General features: G+C 37.4%; 1 protein-coding gene and 1 pseudogene across 3 annotated transcripts; both read right to left on the bottom strand.

Moving 5' to 3' along the window:
* Window positions 1–309: 309 nt before the first annotated feature.
* NUDT7 (nudix hydrolase 7) lies at window positions 310–3,573 on the bottom strand. 2 transcript variants are annotated; one of them, XM_083851365.1, is made up of 4 exons: window positions 3,463–3,573; window positions 3,131–3,284; window positions 2,081–2,239; window positions 310–1,054 (listed from the first exon to the last, which is right to left on the bottom strand). In XM_083851365.1, the coding sequence occupies exons 1-4, from the start codon at window positions 3,498–3,500 to the stop codon at window positions 671–673; spliced, it is 735 nt and encodes a 244-aa protein (XP_083707491.1). In that variant the 5' UTR covers window positions 3,501–3,573; the 3' UTR covers window positions 310–670. The 2 variants fall into 2 exon arrangements, with proteins under 2 accessions (XP_083707491.1, XP_083707492.1); XM_083851366.1 differs by lacking the exon at window positions 3,463–3,573 and having other exon boundaries at window positions 3,129–3,456.
* An 806-nt stretch (window positions 3,574–4,379) lies between these two features.
* On the bottom strand, window positions 4,380–12,165 carry LOC310905283 (hypoxanthine-guanine phosphoribosyltransferase-like; annotated as a pseudogene). Its single transcript, XR_014589236.1, has 9 exons — window positions 11,462–12,165; window positions 10,040–10,146; window positions 9,392–9,575; window positions 8,451–8,513; window positions 7,916–7,933; window positions 7,601–7,683; window positions 6,534–6,580; window positions 5,784–5,860; window positions 4,380–4,859 (listed from the first exon to the last, which is right to left on the bottom strand). The product of XR_014589236.1 is annotated as a hypoxanthine-guanine phosphoribosyltransferase-like (transcript).
* Window positions 12,166–19,679: the final 7,514 nt, after the last annotated feature.

Below are 19,679 nucleotides of genomic sequence, written 5' to 3'. Positions count from 1 at the left end.
TTCTAGTAGCTGAGTGAACGATGGTAACTGGATGCTGTGGAAGAAAGTTCAGTACTGTTGTCTGTACACTAAGCTTTTCATAGCCCAGAAAACTTCCTTGAAAAATATTGAGTTCATTAAATCTTCTCCTTACCTCCACAACCCCAACCAAACCAAATAAATTATGAAAGCACCTGCCACTCTTTAGAGTTTTATTATGCATTTTGTAAGTGATTTTGTATCACTTCCTTGTAAAGATACCAAACAAGACTGTATGAGTTGTTACCCATATGTAGTACATCACACAGTAATAGACAGACAGATACCAGAGAGTTTTTATATTTTAATTCAAACAAATTAAAAAAATAGTGTTATCTCATTAACTAGAAGAACAAAACATAGAAAAGTCAGTCTTGGATCACAGGCAAAGGCAGTAATTAAACTAGACCTTTCGAATCTGTATGCCAAGTCCATTAAAAATACTGTGCACATTTGACAATTCTAAAACAGATACAATTATATGAATCTAGTTAGGGTTTGACAACTTAAGAATTCTATTTAAAAATAAACTTTACTATGTTCCCAATTCAGCATAAGTGCAAATGTGAAATTCAATCACATAACAGATACAAAGAGAATAAACCAAAACCCTTTTCCTCCTTCAGTACAGATTAATTGTCACACCAGTTTGTCATAGATTACTCTTCTTCTTTTCATTTAAAGATGCATATAAATTCATAAACTTACTCTCAGCAGATGAAATTAAGTTGTCAAGATCATAATCAACCTCAAAGGTAGGTTTTGTTCTAAAAACTACAAGGGCAAGAAATACAGCAAAATGTGCAGTTAGTCCCCATATCTTGAATGACTTATTGCGTTCATGGTCATGATATGTAAAGCAGTGCATCCAGGTTAAGTAACCAGATGAGGTTTTATAAGGCAAGGTCATGTAATTTAAGGGCTTGATGAAATACTCCAATGGCATGACAAAAACATCACTCACTTCATCTGGATTAGGAGTGGCCTGGAATGTATCCTCTATAAATCCTACAACTGGTGTTACCAAGTAATTCATCTGAAAGAACAGCAACAAAAAAACACACAACAGAAAACACACTCAGTATGTACCAAGCAAAAGTTCTTTATTTTAAAAAGTTTCAAATATTACAAAATGAGCGCAGGAAACCTATGAAACATTTTTAACTGGAATGCAATTTAGCCCCTCAAGTGGCTAAATTGAAGCTATAAAGAGAAACTTACCTGGAGAACAAAAATGAAGTCTTTTGAAACAATATCTGCTCTGCACTACCAGAAAACTGATTCCACCAACACTGAATATTGCTACTGAAATGGGCAACCTGTTCATTTACAATGACTTATATTCCAGTGGCACCTGCAGAATAGAAGTCTCCTTGCTAGATTTCCATACAATACAGAATCACAGTCTACATAACCTGAAAAGGTCCCTTTCAGCCTAAATTAATCCTGCTTTGAGGAGGATATTGAACCAGATAGTTTTGATGTTATATCAAGCAGCTTAGGAGAACTCATCCAGACAAGGCCCTAAGACATATCTCCTAAAACAGAGATTATAGAGCCTATCAGGGCAATCTGTTCCAGTGTTTGGATAACCTCATAGTGAACAATGTTTTCTTTTCATCTAATTTAAATGTCATTTGTTGCTCCTTGTGTCCATTGTCTCAAGACGACTCTAGGATCATCTCTGTAACTGTTAGAGACAGCAACTGGATTCACCACCAACTTGAAGCTGAGCAAACCCACTTCTCTCGGCCTTTCTTCCTATTCTATTTGCTCCAGCCCCTTTTAGCATCTCCATTGCTCTTTGCTAGGCTCTCACCAGTTTACCAACGTCCTTCTGGTATTCACGTTTGGAGTCCACATAGGAGCAAACATGACCTGACAAATGCCAAACAGAGAGAAAAATCTCTTCCCCTCCTCTGCTGGCTACAAAGGCTGTATACTTTAAGCAGCAGCAGTTATTTAGTTACAGGTTTGAAGAGATCGTTATCAACCTTACAAAAGCAAAGTACCCTAAGCTTACTTTCCAACGATATGCTGACTTACACAGCTTATTGCTTACTTTATCGATTCCAGGCACAAGCCTACAGATGACTTCCACCTTCTCTGGCGGGAGTCCCACTTCTTCCTTGGCTTCTCGGAGAGCAGTATCAATTTCATCTTTATCATTTTCTTCACTTTTACCTCCTGGGAAACACACTTCCCCCGGTGATCTTCTCAGCTAGAATTTAAAAGAGTACTACCGTTAAATGTAACCAGTTTGTTTCACCTTGCGGATCTGCAATGATTCCTACTACAGAACCACCTTATGCCTGATTTAGCATCCCCAAAGTGCTAGATAGGGTGGTAAGTCTTATGAAGATCAGAAGAAGTGTGCCTTATCAAGAGCTACACAGAAAAATGTTTATTTTTGCTCACGTTAGGCCTATATGCAACTAACCCACAAACTCTCACTATAAGAAATACATATACACTCATTTGCATAGCATCATGTAGTTCGTGCTATACTTTCTGAATACTTGAAAGTTTTGAATGTTTTTCATCTTGCTTGCATAAGAGATTGACAGATGAATCAATTTCACTGGTCAAGTTGTTAACACAAGTTAAAAGAACATACATACTTAAATACCATACCTTTACATACATTCTATTAATGGGTTTGTTCATCAAAGGCCAGAAAAAAGCCCATTTACACACATTTTTTAAATCAACTAAGCAACTGTAGCTATTAGGGTTTTAAATTCTCTATGCATGACCAAAAGCATCAAATTTTCAGCAAAAATCAAAACACCAAGAGGGCTTTTAAAGATAAAATGCTGGCAAAAGAGTGATGGGAGACACAAAGTGCTGCCTTTCCTATCTAAAAGCAAGAAGAGAGTACTATCAAATATTATTTATTACTATTAATTAAATATTAAATGCAGATTCAAAAGTCGCATTGTTAAGAACCACGTACCATTCAGTTTTCTCACTTAAGCCACAACAAACAGCATAACCCCCTCTTTTTCTGACCTGGAAGCCATCTGCCACCACCCCACCGACCGGGGGCTGTCCCCGGGGCACCCATGGGTGCCTTCCACCTACAGGGAGGGCAGAGCACGGACACACACACCTGCGGGGCCCGCATGGTGAGCAGCAAGCACAGCCGCCCGGCCCGCACCACCAGCGGCAGCAGCACCGAGGCTTTGGGCAGCGGCAAGCGGGAGAACTTGTCGGCCACATCCAGCTCCCTGAGGCGGCGCCTCGCCTCCCCTTTCGGGCATTCTCTGGAAGCAAACACACACACGCTGCGGCGCCCCGGGGCAAGCCCGGAGGTTGCGACACCGACTCGCAGCCGGCACCTTCCCCTCTCAGCAGGCCCAGGGAGCCCCCCTCAGCCCGCCGCTCCCATCCTTCGGGCTGCGGCACCCCCCTCGCCGGGGCCGGGCCGCGGAGGGCCGCTACCTCCCCTCCGCCTCCGCCTCCCTCTCCGCAGCCGCCATTTTGTCTGCCCCCCCGACAGCGGCCTTTTCCCTTTCCTTCTCCCCGCCCTTCCCCACTGACCGACGGCCGCTCCCTCCAATCAGCGCGCGCGCCCGCCGGGCTCCGCCTTCTGATTGGCAGAGGGCAGGCCGAGCGGCAAATTGGGATTTACCTCAGGGGCGGACGGCCATTTTGTGGCCGGAGGGGGGCGCTGATGGCGGGGCTCGGCCGGGCGGCTGCCGGGAGGATCACGGCCGGGGCGGGCGACGACAGCTTCCCAGGCGTGTACTGCCCCGGGCATGGGCAGCTGACACCCGTATCCTCCCGCTGGGAAAAGCAGAAAGCCGGGGGAGGCTCGGCGTCATGCCCCGCCGGACAGCGCCTCCACCCTCTCTCAGAGGGGAGAAGGCGGTGCCGCCCCCCTTCCGTGCTTTGGGTAAGGGCGCTGATTTTCTCCTCTGCCAGGTGTAAGGAGGTGGTAATGTGACACATGACAGTCCCCAGCCCTCAGGAGCCCCTTGAAAGCACCACTGACCCGTCAGGCTTCTTAGCTGTAGCCTAGGGCTTTGCTAAAAGCTGAGGGGCATCAGCAAAACCTCTTAAGCACAGACTGCTAGCTTAGTGCTTAGGTACACAAAAGCAAAGAAATAAGGTCTCCCAGCCTGTTCCAATCGTTTACTGTAGGAAAGAAACAATGCGGTGTCAGAGAGCATCTCAACGTTGTTGCAGTGTCTGGGCAGTATAACTGCCAGTTCTCATTAGGAGCAAACAGGTGGCTCGCTGAAGTATTTTCATGCGATAATGGTTTATCACCAGTCTTAACAGCTAATAATTTGTTTCCTGAATTTCAACTAAGGTCACAATAGTGTGAGGAACGTGAGACCTCTTCCCTCTGCAAACAATAAAAACAAACAGCACATAAGCTGACATGGAATGTTTAAGTACTAATCTCACTTTAATTACCTTGATGGTTACTTTTTCCAGTGTTATCCAGGTGTATATATTTTAAGTAACTACAGTTTTTATACAGTATGCATGATGTGTTACTTATTATAGTAAATAAAAACCCAGACGTAATTATATACACATGTGCATGTCCTGGCTCTATTTCCTATGATTCCAATGGAATATAATATCTATTTTACGGCCAACATTTTGTTAAGGTTTCACTGAAACTTAAGCATTCATGTTTCTTAAGCTGTTTCACATATCATTATAGGAAAAATATACAGAGGAGTATCCTTAGGAACATGCAGTTCTTCAGTGAAACAGGCATGAGTAGTAGGTTACCATATTCATCCACACACTGTTACTCCAGAAGTCTGACATTACTAGCTTTTATATTTCTCTTTGGCTCTCTCTTTCAGAATGCAGATGTGCTAAAAAAAAAAAAGTGTACAACTTCAATTAATCTGTACCTTTGAAGTAAACACAAGAATTATTTTCAGTTTTATTTCTGGTTGTGTTCTAATATTGGAATTAAGACATTACGCTTTGCGAGTTTGGTTGCAACTTTACTACTTGCTGTAAAATTGAAGTGTTAATATTGCTTCAAATTTCATCTAATTCACAGAGAAATTGTTTATTCTGGAAGAGACCAGTTTTGTTCATCTATCATGCCCTTCTCCACACTGCTTTACAATAATGTAAATTTGTTTTGTGTCTTCTACAGAACTGTTTTTTTCTTAAAGACTTTCAAGTGAGACACTTTTCCACTTAGCCATATTTATGAAGATGCTTTTGAACAGTAGGAAGGGGAAAAAAAAAAGATCAACTCTTTCTGTCAGGGTCTGTTTACTACTCAGTGCAGCATAGGGAGACTATAATGGAACAAAGGAAAAAGGTCTTGAGGCACATACTTTACAGTGTGGGAAACACCTTCACACACAGTCCAGTCTACTACCATTTAAAAATTTTTACTAGTGAAATCTTATGCTGCTCTTTTCTAATAGAAACATGAAATCAAAACCAAATTACAAGTTACTTTCTTTTCAGATGGGGCTAGCAGATTATATGCTGAAAACCATCTCGGAGGATTCAAAATACTCTACAGGAAGGCTGGGCCACAAGACTTGTAGAATAGTTGCATAAAAAGGTAAGGCATGAACAAGTTATCATGCGTTTACATTAAACTGCCATCTTGGCATATTAATAATGTTGTCACCCTTTTAATGGAGGCATCAAGTCAGATTTGAAGTTTTATTAATTGACCAGAATCTCTTAGTGGAAACTAATATTTTCTGCTAGTTATCTGTGCTAACACTCACGTACATAACAGTCAAAGCACCCTTCTGTGTACTTACATTTAGATCTCTGAAGTATTCGTTATAGTCAAGAGCATATCCAACCACAAACTTATCTGGAATTTCAAAGCCTATGTCTGTAACAAAATGCAACTCTTTATACTTAGGTGGTGTAAATAGGTTTTAAACACACAGTTTGTATTCAACATATGCTTCTGCTATATAAGTGTAATACCTAACAAACATTTCATCTTGCTTTCAAGGTACTTAGCACACTTAACACTAAGAATCAAAACTGTAAATTGATGAGAAAGGTTAGACTCTATATCATCAGTTACTGTTACATTTAAAGATTTGTTTTCCTAAAATACATAATTTAAAACCTACTTAGGAGGCAGTCCTGGGAGAAGAGACAGACAATGAAGAAGATTCTACTTATGTAAAAATGGATGCACTGCAATTCATTTTTCACTTTGAAAACAAGTTGAGTTTCAACCAGAGTCAAAACAAATGCCTTCTAGGATCAAAGCCAAACAATTCATTAGTTAAAAGTTAGTTCAAAGTTAATGTTTGATTCTCTTTCTGGTATCTAGCAATAAGTAACTAAAACTACATTCAAAACAAACACCAAAAAAGTTATCACAAGGTTTCAGCAGGGGACAGTTAGCTGTCAGCTTTAAGGCATTTATGTGTTTTTTCCCCATTTCTTCTTGCCTTCCTGAAACATGCATGAATTTTCATTCATGAAAAGTGGCATGAAATGAAAAGATGGAATCTTATTTTGGACAGCCAAAAAAATGCAATATTTACAGTCTGGTCTATAGCCTGGACTTCGGTATATCCTTTTGATGAGCAAGCTGTAAGAAAGAGGAGAGAAGGTTATGGTTTTAAGACGTCTTATTCCAAGCTGTATACTTCACTTCTCCCCACCCATCCCAATAAACATCTACAATTGTGCAGTTAAAAAAAAAAAAAAACATTATTTAAATTTAACAGATTACAAGTTCCTTTCAGCCTTATAATGAAACAATAAATTAAGGCTCTGATCTAGGTTCATTCTTTCAAATTCTGTATTCTTTTTTTTTTTTTGTAGCAATGTGTCAGCAAACTAGGATAGTACAGATAGATATGTTCAAGTGGTATGTAAAGATTTTAGTGGTGAGGGAGGGAAGCAAAAAGGCAAGCTGTCAGTTGACGCTATGACACTATAATTTCTGCCACAAAGTCATATTTATCCTTGATTTTCCTGGGCATTTCTGAAAATACTGGGAACCTCCTGGACAGTTACTAGGAGGAGCATAACTGATACATAAAACCCAAGAAGCATGTTTCCAAAGCATCATGATTACTTGTGAGAAGAATTATTTGGGAATTGTCTTTTAGACAATTGTCTTTTAGATATCTGCTCTAAAAGCTCTAGAATGCTGGTTGCATTTTGCAACTGTTCACAAACACTTAGATTCTGCAGACTCACATATCTAAGGATATCAAGGGGGGAAAAAAAAGTCTTGAGTGTTGTCATTCTAGTATTGAGGCAGCTGAGAAGGTGTTAGGGAGCCTATGGAAAGAGCTGAGCTTTCTTTCAAAGATAAGAAAGAGAGAATCAGACTTCGTGGACTAAGCAAAAAAGCTGTGAAGCCCTTGTTATTGATTTTAACAATGAACAGAGTAGTATACGTGTAAGCGTCCCAGTTTAATAAGTGTTTTGTTTTTCCACCAGCTGTTATAAGGATTGTTTCCTGCTTTTACTACTACTTCCCCCAAATCTAAAATAAAAAAGGAAAACAAATCCACACACCAGCATACCCTGACAATTCACCTGAGTGACTTTTCCGTATCTTATCATCATACATTAGTAAATGGATGTGTCATTATACCTTACGACTTTTACCATCTTTGGTTCATTGTCTTTTAGTTTTGAAAGTAGTGCCTTCATTGTTCTACCAGTCTTAATAATATCCTCAAAGAAAAAAAAAGTAATTTATCTTCCTAGTCTGAAAGAAAAAGCATACTATCAGTGGATTAATTTGAAACATAAAGAGCAGCAGCACTGGCAGCACAGTAACATGATATGCATACTTTAATTGACATATGATTAAGTGTTTTATGTGCAGCAAGCATTAACTTGCAAAATAGGTAAAAAAAAAAAAAATACCCCATGCCCCCAAAAAAACTTCAAGTTCTGTACTCACCTCTACTACTAACACATTCTAGATCACGTGGAGAGAGAAAGAAAATGGAAAATAAAAGAGTTACATTGCATCATTTCAGTGAATTAAACAGCCAAAAAGCATTTACAACTTACTTGTAACTGAAGCTGATAGTGCAATCAGTTTTCAAAGGAGCTTGTCACTTAACAACTTAGATTTAGTGCTTATTCACAAGACTTTTGGAAAATGTTTAAAGAAACTTAAAGTATTGTGAGAAAGCCACTTATACCAGGTTTTATATAATATTTATGTATAGCAATAACATTCTGAGAACATATTGCATGAGTCAGTTTAAGATGGTTCTTTTTTGGAGGTTGTGGTATAAAACAGAACAGGATCTTTAGAAACATTCAGTACTAATCATGTTAAGTTTCCACTGAGTGGGAATTACTGTTTTAACAAGTGTGAAGTTTTAAACAGCTGTAGATATGTAGTACCAACATCTTAAAGGTGGACTTGATGAAAGATACATAAGAACTGCTCTTTCCTCTGAAAAGCTGAAGATCCTAGTTCATACCTTCCCATTTAGTGTAGACAGTTCTTCTCCAACAATACTGATTTTTTCTGTAGATGTATCCTTCTAGGAGAAAGGAAAGGGGAGAATTCACACAAAATATGCTCAAAGCATTACCTTGTATTTCTGTGAATAGTGTACTGCTCTGGCTGTTCACCTGACAAATGACACTTGCAACTGTACGCGGCACTCCTTCAGTAAAACAGCTGTTAAGTAGTTGAGAACAGGACAAGTGTGTGAAGCATCAGCGCAGACATGTTTGCATGGAGCACTTCTGAACAAGATTACATCCATATTCCTGGAATAGACACCATTGCTTTCAGCTACTTTTTTTACCAAGGATTTGTTTTAGAATTCTATGAACTATTTATAGGGTATTGTAATTTGTTGTATTCAGCATGTGATAAATTTTGTTCAGTACACAGCACTTGAGCCTTCAAAGAGGGAAGAAAATAAAATAGAAAATATACCACAAGTCATTGCTTTACTGTAGTTGGCTCAGGCAAAACATACCTCTTCCCCAACATTCAAATTACAAAAACAAATCTCTCCAACATCATCTGTAGGAACAGGAAGTAATAAGGATGGAGACAATAAGCAAGGCCCTGATGCTTATTCTCCCTTTCACCAAAGGGTGCCATGTTAAAGAGAATAGAACCTGTATGGAAACTTTAGGCTGGAGAAGAGGACATTGGTGACCCAGCATTGACTTTGTCACATTAAGTGTTCTTCTATATTTTAATTCCAGTGAATATACAATATCCCTCTGATCATTTGGGCAGATCAGTAAATCAGTTTATTACATACTGAAAAGCAACTAAGTTGTTTTGAACAGGTTACATGCATAAACTCAATTTTCCTGGAGTTTTCATGTAAACTACTAGTATTCAGGATGTTAATAGATAGGGAGAATCAATTTTCCAAGGAAAAAGAAGCTTGCTTACACAGTAGCTTTTTATTCTCACAAAATCCACAGTAATGGGGACAGATTTATCACCATTTTGATTTAGTGCTTTTATATGGTCCAGCAAATCAGCAAAGAATCTGTAGCCTCCTTTAAGGACACAGAGTGCAACAATGTGGTGGTTTCCCATATCTTAAATGATATCTCTAGCCAAGCATTCTGTCCTGGGGGGAAAAAAGAAAACAATTCCTGTAAAATGTTTTGTTTATTTTTATTTGTCCATATATTAAACAATGCCCAAGTTAAAATTCTGATTATTTTTTTTTAAATAGCCAGCAAACTGTGGCCAATTAAGACATTGAAAATTTAGTTAGAAACGTGCAGTTAACAAGACGACACCTACTCCATTTGACACACTGTTGATGTTGTTGATTTAAACTGTACATCTAAACAACAAAGAACACGAAAGCTTAAAGATATTTGAGATGATATGGAGACTTCACCAGGGTTGTAAAGGAATCCTCTCCATGAAATGCCTCTTGTATTAAACTCCAGAGCAGAACTTCAGTGTTAGAACTGCGGGGTTTCCATGTTTCTCATGGGCAATGCAGAGTAGGTCAACGGTCTCTTCATTTGGAGGGAAACTAATCGTTGGCATAACTATCACTGCTCTTTCTTACCCTCATACCTGTCCAGGATGAGTCCATGAGGAATGAAAACTCTTTCTAAGTCTTCTTCATAATGCTTAGGAATGCAAAATAGGTTTTTATTATAGCCACTGTCTTCATCTTTTATCTGCAAGTGAAAAGGAAATAGCTAAGAGGAAAGACAGAGCCATACAGGAAAAAAAGCCTTTCCAGTCTCTGATAGTACAGACTGTTTATTTATTTAAGACAACTAGAATATATAAGCATCATTTTTATTTGGAGTACCGTAAAAGCACCTCTCAGAATAATCTGTAACACAATAAGCAGTTTTAAAATGCTGCTTTCCCCCCAACCCCCCCAAGATTCCTGTCTCTATTTCATGCTGCATAACTGCAGCTTACATGCAAGGAGCACAGTACACATGCTTTGAGCAACACCCCTACGTCCCCCAATCATGATACTTTTCACCTTATTTAATGTTCTTCAGCCTTACAATTTGCTTCTGTAGTTTTAACTTGGGGTTCTGTTTGCACAGCAAGCTGAAGTTCGACCTTGCTGCCAATGTGTTTAGCTTCCTAGTACAGCCAATGAGAAACATCGGAACTGGTTCAGCTCAAGTGAGGACTGAGCTTTGTCCATGTTAGCGTAACTATTGAACAACACTAATTTTGAGGCATACAGGTATGCATAGTGATGGTTACTTATATTTACCCCAACAGCACAGCTGAGTACCTTTTATTTAGTTAATAGCTGTGCTCATTAAGACTATTTTAAGAAAATAAGAACTACTACATTAGTATCTTGTTTGCTGCTATGTGCAAAGATTTATTAAAAAGAAAAAAACTACTACTGAAAAAAACTACTGAAAGTTCATAAGCAGAACGTTAAGGATTGCATCAGTGTGAGCACCACATCACCATAGCAACATGCTGCATATACCTTACAGGCTCATAAAAGCATTTGTATTGTGGCACATGCTAAATAATACAGCAGCAGCCCCTTATAATGAAGTAGTCTACTAACCCATAACAAAGTCAATATGAATTTTTAAATCATGAGATTACACCTTGGGAATTAGTTGTTTAAGTAGGATTCATTCTCATTTGCTGTTCAGTTACTGATGTAGGTAGATTTCTTAGTCTTAAAGTGGGAAAAAACAAACTACAGCAATTATATACAGTGAGATTCATAATCAAGTATGGTTTTATTAGCGCAGAATGAAAGCATATAAATATAGATATATTAAAGTCAAATACATAATGTCGTCAGTATGTAAACAATTGAGGTCATCTGTTCCTAAAGCCAGATTTTCTCCTGAGCAAGTACCAGAAACAAAGCATTTCATTAGTCAATATTTCTGAAGTTTTACTATTTTTTACTATTTTTGCTGAAACCAACCTCCCCCCATCCCCAAAGCTCCCCTCAATCAGATAACCAAATATGAACATGTTATATTTTCTTACCTGCAGTCCATGAGCCATAATCTTACTTGAAGCTATATTATCAGAGAACGAGTTGGTGTTATTATTGCAGCTTGTCTTACTTTATTTTTGACCTGCTTCTAAAGCAGTCAGAATTGCTGTCCTTACTACAGGAAGCATTACTTCCTTCTATTAATACACTGACATCACAGTCCCAGGTTCTTACTTAATTAGATTAACCAGAAATAAAATAGGCATTAGTCCTCTTGCAACCAATCAGAGTAAAGATTGTGGAGAATGAGGGAGATGCAAAAAGGAAGCACATGAATTAAATGAGCTGGAAGGACTAGGTAGGATAGCATTTTTTTAATAGAGACCACAAATCTGCAAATCTGCTTGTAGCAGGTGGTATTCAGTGGTATATATGTAGAAGGCAGTTTTGTATACCGATTTCTTACACGACATTTGTACATTGACTTGCCATCAAAAATCATTATTTGAATAAACAAAGCCACATTTTTAAAGGTGACTTGAAGCAGACATCTGCAGCTGTTGAGACATGGCGAACTCAGGTCATCCTTCTGTAGAAAGAGAGGGCAGTAGTTCCAGTACCATGCTCTACATCATTCAAGATCAAATGACATTGACATTCACTGTAATCTGATTATTTTTAATGTACCAAACTGCAGGATTATCTAGGATTAGCATGAAAGTCTTAGATTTTTAAAAATTAATCCTACTAACAAAATGAGCTAAAGGCAGCTTGTGTACAACACGTTACAGAATGTTCTTACCAGATTGGGTACATTTTATTAATTCAACTAGTTCAATGTTTTCTTGGCAGGGGGTGGTGAGGAAGGGCTTGTTAACGAAAGAAGATTTTTCTCTATGTCTTTGTAATCTTACAGAAGCTCTTCAGATCATGGCTGATAAAACTTGAGATGATGCAGGAATGCACTTTGAAATGGATTAATAGGTATATCCACATTTGTCATTGATACGTTAATTAGTAGTACTATTTGGGAATAATTAATGCCTTGAGACTATTTGGCCCCTATTTTTATGCAATTAGCATTACCTTCCTTTTATGAATTCTGTATTGTTTTTCCTACCTTATACAAGTGAACTCCCCATGTTGTGAAAAGACATGCTGTTCTAATTTCTAGCATAATACACTCCTTTCTAACAGGTGGCAAATCGGGTTCAAAAATCTGGAGACTCTCCTCAACAAACTGCTTCTTTGAAAAGAAACAAACAAAAAACATACATGCAAACAGTAATACAGTTTGAGCACAGACACTCTCCTTTACTTATTCACAGGTGACAAAATGAAGGTAAACAGCAGCACTGCTGAGGAACTCTTACAAACATTTATTACCTTTATAAGCTTTTGTGGAGAAAAAAAAGAAGAAAAAAGGGGGAGGCTCCCAGGCACGTTTGTATGTTTCCTTTTGCTCGCTTAGCCCTCTCCTGGGCTTTTGAACACTGTGTAATTTAGCTGTCCTGAAAGCATTTTGGTGCTCTAGAGAGCCCTGTCAGGATGATGCCACAACAGAACACTTTGTGCTGTAATATCATCCTTACTGATTCCCCGCATATCAGTCCTACAGCTTTATATAACTGGTTCTAGGAATTAAAATAATTTAAAAAATAATTTATTTACTCCCAAAAAAGATATGTATAGGTTTCACATTTGTTTATTGATTCTCATTGTGTTATTTGCCTCAAACAGCACTTAGTGTAGTTTTGTTAAAATCAACAGTATGGGTGAGATTATTAGTTTTAAATCACTTTGGAGGGGCTAGTTATTGATAGTATCATCATTTGCAAGTTCCAGCAGTCTAATGGTGTTTGGAGCTGAAATTACAGTGAAGAAATAAATAGTGTGCATATCAGATACGATCTGTAACACCCAACTTTGAACAGTTGCTCTGCCTTTTAATTAAATGCTCTGTTATTCCCTATACTGTGTCATTTTTGGCATACTTAATCTGTGTATAGGGTAACTTTGGAACACATCGCACATTCTAGGCAGCCTCCTATCTGAAGAGGTCACCTAAAAATATCCGCAAGTGTAATATGTATGCTTTTCCATCTTTATTAGGAGATGATCTCTGTTATGTAAATTACTTTTATAAATCCTTGAAGTCATTAATTGAGGCAAATTTGATTCCATGTTACTCACATTTTCATAAACCATACATTGGACCATGCAAATCTTTGTCTCCTTTAGGCACCATACTGTTTGATCTGTTTTGAACTGGACCCAGTCCTAAAGTCCCATTTAGTCTTGTTTCAGAAAAGGATTGCAGAAAATCCCTCCCACTGACTTTATTTCTGAGTTTTTACTGCATTGGGAGTGTTGTCTGAGCTACAAATAAACAGTGACTTCATGGCTATAGTCTGTGTTAAGGAAAGGCAGAAGAATGTCATTGATAAGGGGCATATGAATGTATATGCATGTATTATATAGTTATATTGTTATTAAAATTTCTTATCAAATACTGGCTTCTCTTCAGAGAAACTGACAGCAAAAGAGGCTATTGTTGTGATATTGTTTTGCAACGTGGACATCAGTTCAGCTGGAATGAGATTATTCTCATTAAACTGGGGAAGTAATTCTATTCTACTAAAATCCCCTAGATAGAAAATGCCAAGTGGGCAACTGTGTAGCCTCCAAAACCTTATGAAATGATTTATGAGGCATAGTCAGGTCAAAAGCCCATATGGGGAAACAAAAGATCTTGGAAACTCTAGAAGACTTGGAATAAAAAAGTTTAGCACTGGGAAAAATATACACTTTCATTAAACTTTAAGCTGGTTCAAGAATCTTCATCTTATTCTGAAACTCAGAAAACTACTTCCCAGATCATATTTATTTGAATGAATTTAAGATTCTCAATAAATTCTGTAAAGCCCTAACAGTAACCACATACCACTATGACCAGACAATACTTGAAAATCCAATCAGTGTGTTAGTGGTCTCAGTTAATATTGGGCTGAAAGTTTGCATTGTGAAAGTCACTGCTACAAGGGATGTTTTCATTGTCACATTCTGAAGAAAGAAAAATTTACAGGTGAAAGGTTCATACTAAGACAGCCCTTTGTTATTGCTGAGCAACGAAAATAGAATGTAGCCGGTTGTCATCCTAAGGTAGGCTCTCAGTTATAAGTAATGTGATCATCCTCCCACAGAAAAGAACAAATAGTTTAAGTATACATATATTTGTTCTATATAGGAACCCTGAGTTCAGCATTCTAAAGTTAAATGTTTTGAGGAAACCAATGCACCAAACAAACTGGGTATCAATATATCACCCTCCTCTAAATAACAGGATACTGAAAGTGCCTGTAGGTGTAGCCCATACAAACAGTCTGGAGATTAATTTGATCAGCACCGATAGTTTGGTAAAAAAGCAACCAGTCAGTACAGAACAATACTGCTTTTGTAGTTGTATTTATTCTCTGAACTACTGACTCAAAAAGTAGCTTTTTCAGGACATTATCTTGCAGTTTATATACCTCTAAGATTACTAAGCAGTTCTACATTTTCTTACAGTTTGAAGTAACTGTTCTTAAGACTGCTCCAGTAATTTTAAAGGTCCTCAAGAAACAGAAAGTAGTTAAGCCCTGTCAGCCAGATTTTTCTTAATTATTTTAAATCAGGAAGCAAATACGTGGCATTGGATGCGTTTTACAACCATTACATTACATTACTAAAAACTTAAAAATGAAACATCAGAGAAAGTGTCCACTAGAGGGAAGCCTCTACCATGGAAGACTACTTCCTAAAAGGGAAGAAAAAATTTTATGAAAAAAACTTGCTAGAATAAGAATCTCCCTGTTCAATTAATACATATACAGATCTCCCACTGAAATACAAATACAGTCAGGTAATTTAAAACAGCCCTTTAAAATATTTAGACCAGTTTCTGAACATGTATCATGGTGGATTACAGGCGAGCTGCCCTAATTGGCCCCACTTGACTCATGGACTGTGTGTTCTAAGCGGCTGATAATGCCTTAAGCAATGTTAGTCAGTGACTGATGTGTTATTGGGAAATCTGATTAATATGCTGTGGAAATATCTCAACTTCAGTAATTTGGAGTCCATCCTAAATCTGTTTTTGTTGGACACTTGAAGTCATAGATAAGACCAGCTGCTAAATTGGTTTGCTAAAAAGCTGTTTGGAAAAAACACACAACACATCTGTGGCAATCAGTGCATGTTTACAATTAAAAATAAGAAACAATTTCACAATATTAAGTCTTTATTATACTTCTTGTAGTCTACTCCCACAGATCCTATAGCTCCTTTACCTAAGAAGTTTCATAGTTAGGAACTTGGCTATTTTCTGTTTGGTATGAATATAAGATTTTATTTTTTTTTTTTTTATTGAAGCAGAAGAGTCATCTAGGTCTTGTCCAATATCGGATATCAATGAATGTCATGCTTGAAAATGTCTTCTGCTTTAACAGTTCTAATACCCCAGCATCAGGCAAACACATTCTAATCAATGGCAGAACTTGAAGAAAACACCCCAGTAAAAAGTGACTCAGATTAAGTTTGAATATTTGTTGTAAACACCCCAACAAAATAGACAAATCACAGTTCTGAAGACTTAGAAATTTTGATTGCTGACATGGAGGAAATGTAAGATATTTATTAACAAAAACAACAAAATTATTAACAGCCATGAAGTAAATGTTGGAGCGACTGCATGGAGGAAACCCTTATACACGTTTTTTTGTTGCAGTTATTTTGTAGGTAGGAAAAATGTTTCAGTCTCTCAGACTGTCTGTACCAGAAAGTCATTTTGAGAGAGAATCTGGTTAGGACTAGGGGAATAGAGCACAGAGACAAGGAGCCCGGACTCCTGGATTTTATTCACAGCTCTGACACACAGTTTATTTGCTGTATGACCCTGCCCAATTTATTTTCCTGACTGCTCCTGTTGTACCTCTGACCTTCCTATGTGCCTGCTTTTCCCCCGTTGTCTTCTGTAATGAACTGACCTTAGTTTTCTGAGACTTCCCTCCTGTGTGCTGTGCAGGTCATTGTTATTTTTGGGAAAGTGCCGGTTAAGAAACACTGTTGCTGTCATTAGCTAGTGGTCAAATTAATGATTTGAAAAAGATTGTTATCTTTTTACTTGAATGTTAAAACATGGTTGTTCTAGTTTAATATGTCAGTGAGCAAACATGAGTTGTTCCAGAGCTGCCATAGTGTCCAGTGCGTCTCCCCCTTAAAAGCTGGCTGAATTGTTTTACCTAGGGAGCAATGGGTGGTCCAGGAAGTGCTCTGCTTTGCTCTTGGGGAGCAGGACTCATCTTCACTACAGAGATATTTAATAAAAATATTTGTTGAACAATGGCTTTAGCTGAGTATGTGATCACAGCTGTTTTATTTTAGCAATGTAATAGCAATAACAATTAAATCCATATTTCTCCTTGGATATTTATTTTCCTGAATTCATTCTTAGTGCAGTGAAAGAATTTGGTGTGAATTGCAAAGTTAAGACAGAACTGCATGTAGTTAATTTAGGATTACTTGTATTACCCTTGCATGATTATTCTACTGCTAAAGACTTTAAAATGCAGTATGAAAATACATACCAAAGAGATTCCACAGTTTAAAATATTCTAAAATTCTTCCCTTTATTTTTTCTAATCACTATTTTTAATTGTTAACAATGTTCTGTTCTGCAAAGCCATGTTCAACTACAGAAAAGCTAAATGCCATCTTCCCATAACAGTGCATAAGAAAAATGTGGACTATGCATTTTGGCAAAAAAATAATAAAAAAGATCTTTTAAAATGCCATGCAATTACCATAGTCAAAGATAGCTCATCTCAATCTTGATTTTATAAAACCAGCTATTTCTGTGGTGCCAGTGCCTTTTGCTGAGACATTCCTTAATGAGATGAGACTTTTGTATGCTCTTGCTTAGAAAAATGTTACTGCTGCTACTTCTGTTTACTTATAAGCAATTCCAGTGGTTGTCAGCTTGCAGTGAAACCCATTGCTAGGGTAGGTACATTAGCTGTGCCAGCTGGACCTCAGTCTGAAACAGAAATTCAGTGCTACTCTTTCTTTAAAAAGATGGTTTCATAACACAGTGGAGGGAACCAAGAGAAAGCTTCTATTACTGATTCCCATGTTCTCAATTCTTTCCTCCATCAATATGATAGCATAGGTGACTTTGGAAGGTTTACATTATTTTAAGTGTGAATTTGATAGGGGTGCTGCACTGTTGAAAAGTCAGTAAACCTTGGTAAATGTGTTATATACCTTTTTCGTATTACTGAAAATTGCCTTCTTCCACTTCCAACATTCAGGTTTCATGCCTTCACTCTCCTTGCAAGTTCCTTTGTATTCTACTAATGAGACAAATACAGCCCTTGTCTTCATATCCTCTATTTCAATGAACTTATCTCCACCTGTTTCTTGGAGCTCACAAACAGTATTATAGCTTTCGCATCATAAAAGCTTACTCAATCTCTCTCATCAGGTACCATCAGTCTGTTCTTCCACCCCTTCTAATTTCTCTCTATTCACTAAGTTATCTCCACAGGCAAATGTCAAGGCTCTCATTCTTTCTGCCCTCTTGGTAGCTTTTGACCTGGTTACTGTCTTCCTCCTTTAACACTTGTCCTTGTTTTGCTTTTGATTTCATTATCTCCTTCCACTCAACACGTTCCAAACTTTATTTTCTCTCGCATTTTCTGCTATAACAGAAAATATAAACTATAACACAAAAATAAGCAAGATCTACTTCCAACATTATTCATTTTTATCCCCATTAGAGATAATAAAAAGTCCTTCTTTAATTGGAAAGCATTGATTATACCTTCAATGCACATCACACTGTTTAAATAGCTTGTTATATTTAATTTCTGCTTCGGTGCTGCAGTGAATGGGGTGAAATACAGCCTGTTGGAGTTACTGTACTCAGTTATTTCCAGTGGAGTCCTCTGCAAGCAAAAGCTTCCAGAGACTCAGAGTACAGAATCACCACATTTCTCTTCTGTGCATATACTCTAATCCAGGTAATTACTTTTTTCTTCAGCCTTACACAGCCTATATCACAAACTGGCAGTACAGGTTAAGTCCTCTGTCATACAAAATTATACGTAAAATATTGATTTATTCTATGCAACACTATACATTTTACATAGGACAAAAACTTATTTACTAGAAGCCACCTCATCAAAATCAGATAGTATTTTGAAGAACTTAATCAAATGAGTTATACAATTCAGCATCTCTAGAGATTCTAACTTTGTACGGACAGCCAACTTCTATTTCCAATTCATTATATCTCAGATTTTCAGGCCTAGAAATTTAAATTACTTACATGTCCTCTTTAATCTGACCAGAATTTGAAGAGTATGTAGTTTTGTGGTACGCAGATAATAGTGGGATAAATAAAAGACTTTTAATGAAGCACATTGTTTCAGAGATCTCTTACGCTATTATAATGGCTTCAATCTGTGGGAAAAATAATAAAACTAGAATTTGAATTGTTGGAAAATAATGCATTTCTACTGTAATTAATTTACATCTGCTTTAAGATGTGTACACTGACAATTAAACCTATGTCAGTCTGTGTAAAGACTGGAGTTAATAATAATCTATACTTAGCCCCAAATAATAGTATTTAAAATGTGATAATTAAAGGTTGTGATTGTTTATGTCAAATTGTTTTATTTGAAAGAGATTGACAAAGTCAAAATTGTTCATGTATAAACAGTTTTATCTATGAGTATTCATCGAGTTTTGATGCTGGGCTGGTACTGCTGTTATATGCCCCAAACCCAGTGAAATTAGTTTCACATTCATTCTCATAATGACAATGAGTACACTGAGTACGTTGATATGTTCAGTAAGAACAATTCAGGTTTGTTTTCAGTTCTCCTAGAAGCAAAGAGCAAAAAGCTTGAATGTCATCCACATGCTCTTAAAAGCCTATTAAAAGGTAAGAGCCACACAAGTATTTATGGTACAATGGACACAGCAACTGTTTTTTAGCTCTGTTCAGCCATGGTATATCACAATGCAACTAAGACTCATGACTAAAATTTACCGTGACTAAATATTACTGAAGGCCAACAGCATACATTCTTTGCACTTTAACTGGTCTTTTCCTTGCTTTGAGTGTATGCCACAACTGATAAAACTAATAGCAAAGAAGGATCCACCTTATGTATCATTATGCAATGCCCTCATGTGACATGGCAACTTTTCTTATTGCTTTGT

The sequence above is a fragment of the Anser anser genome, assembly GCF_964211835.1.
Source record: "Anser anser genome assembly, chromosome: 11".
In the NCBI taxonomy this organism is placed as follows: Eukaryota; Metazoa; Chordata; class Aves; order Anseriformes; family Anatidae; genus Anser; species Anser anser.
Note: the sequence above shows the minus strand (reverse complement) of the source record. Positions and strands in the feature narration are given on the sequence as shown.

Coding starts and splice junctions, on each gene's coding strand:
- NUDT7 (XM_083851365.1), bottom strand. CDS start 3,500: ATGGCGGCTGCGGAGAGGGAGGCGGAGGCGGAGGGGAG. Junction 3,285..3,462: donor GAGGCGGAGGCGGAGGGGAG/GTAGCGGCCCTC, acceptor GTTTGCTTCCAG/AGAATGCCCGAAAGGGGAGG. Junction 2,240..3,130: donor TCACCATGCGGGCCCCGCAG/GTGTGTGTGTCC, acceptor TTTAAATTCTAG/CTGAGAAGATCACCGGGGGA.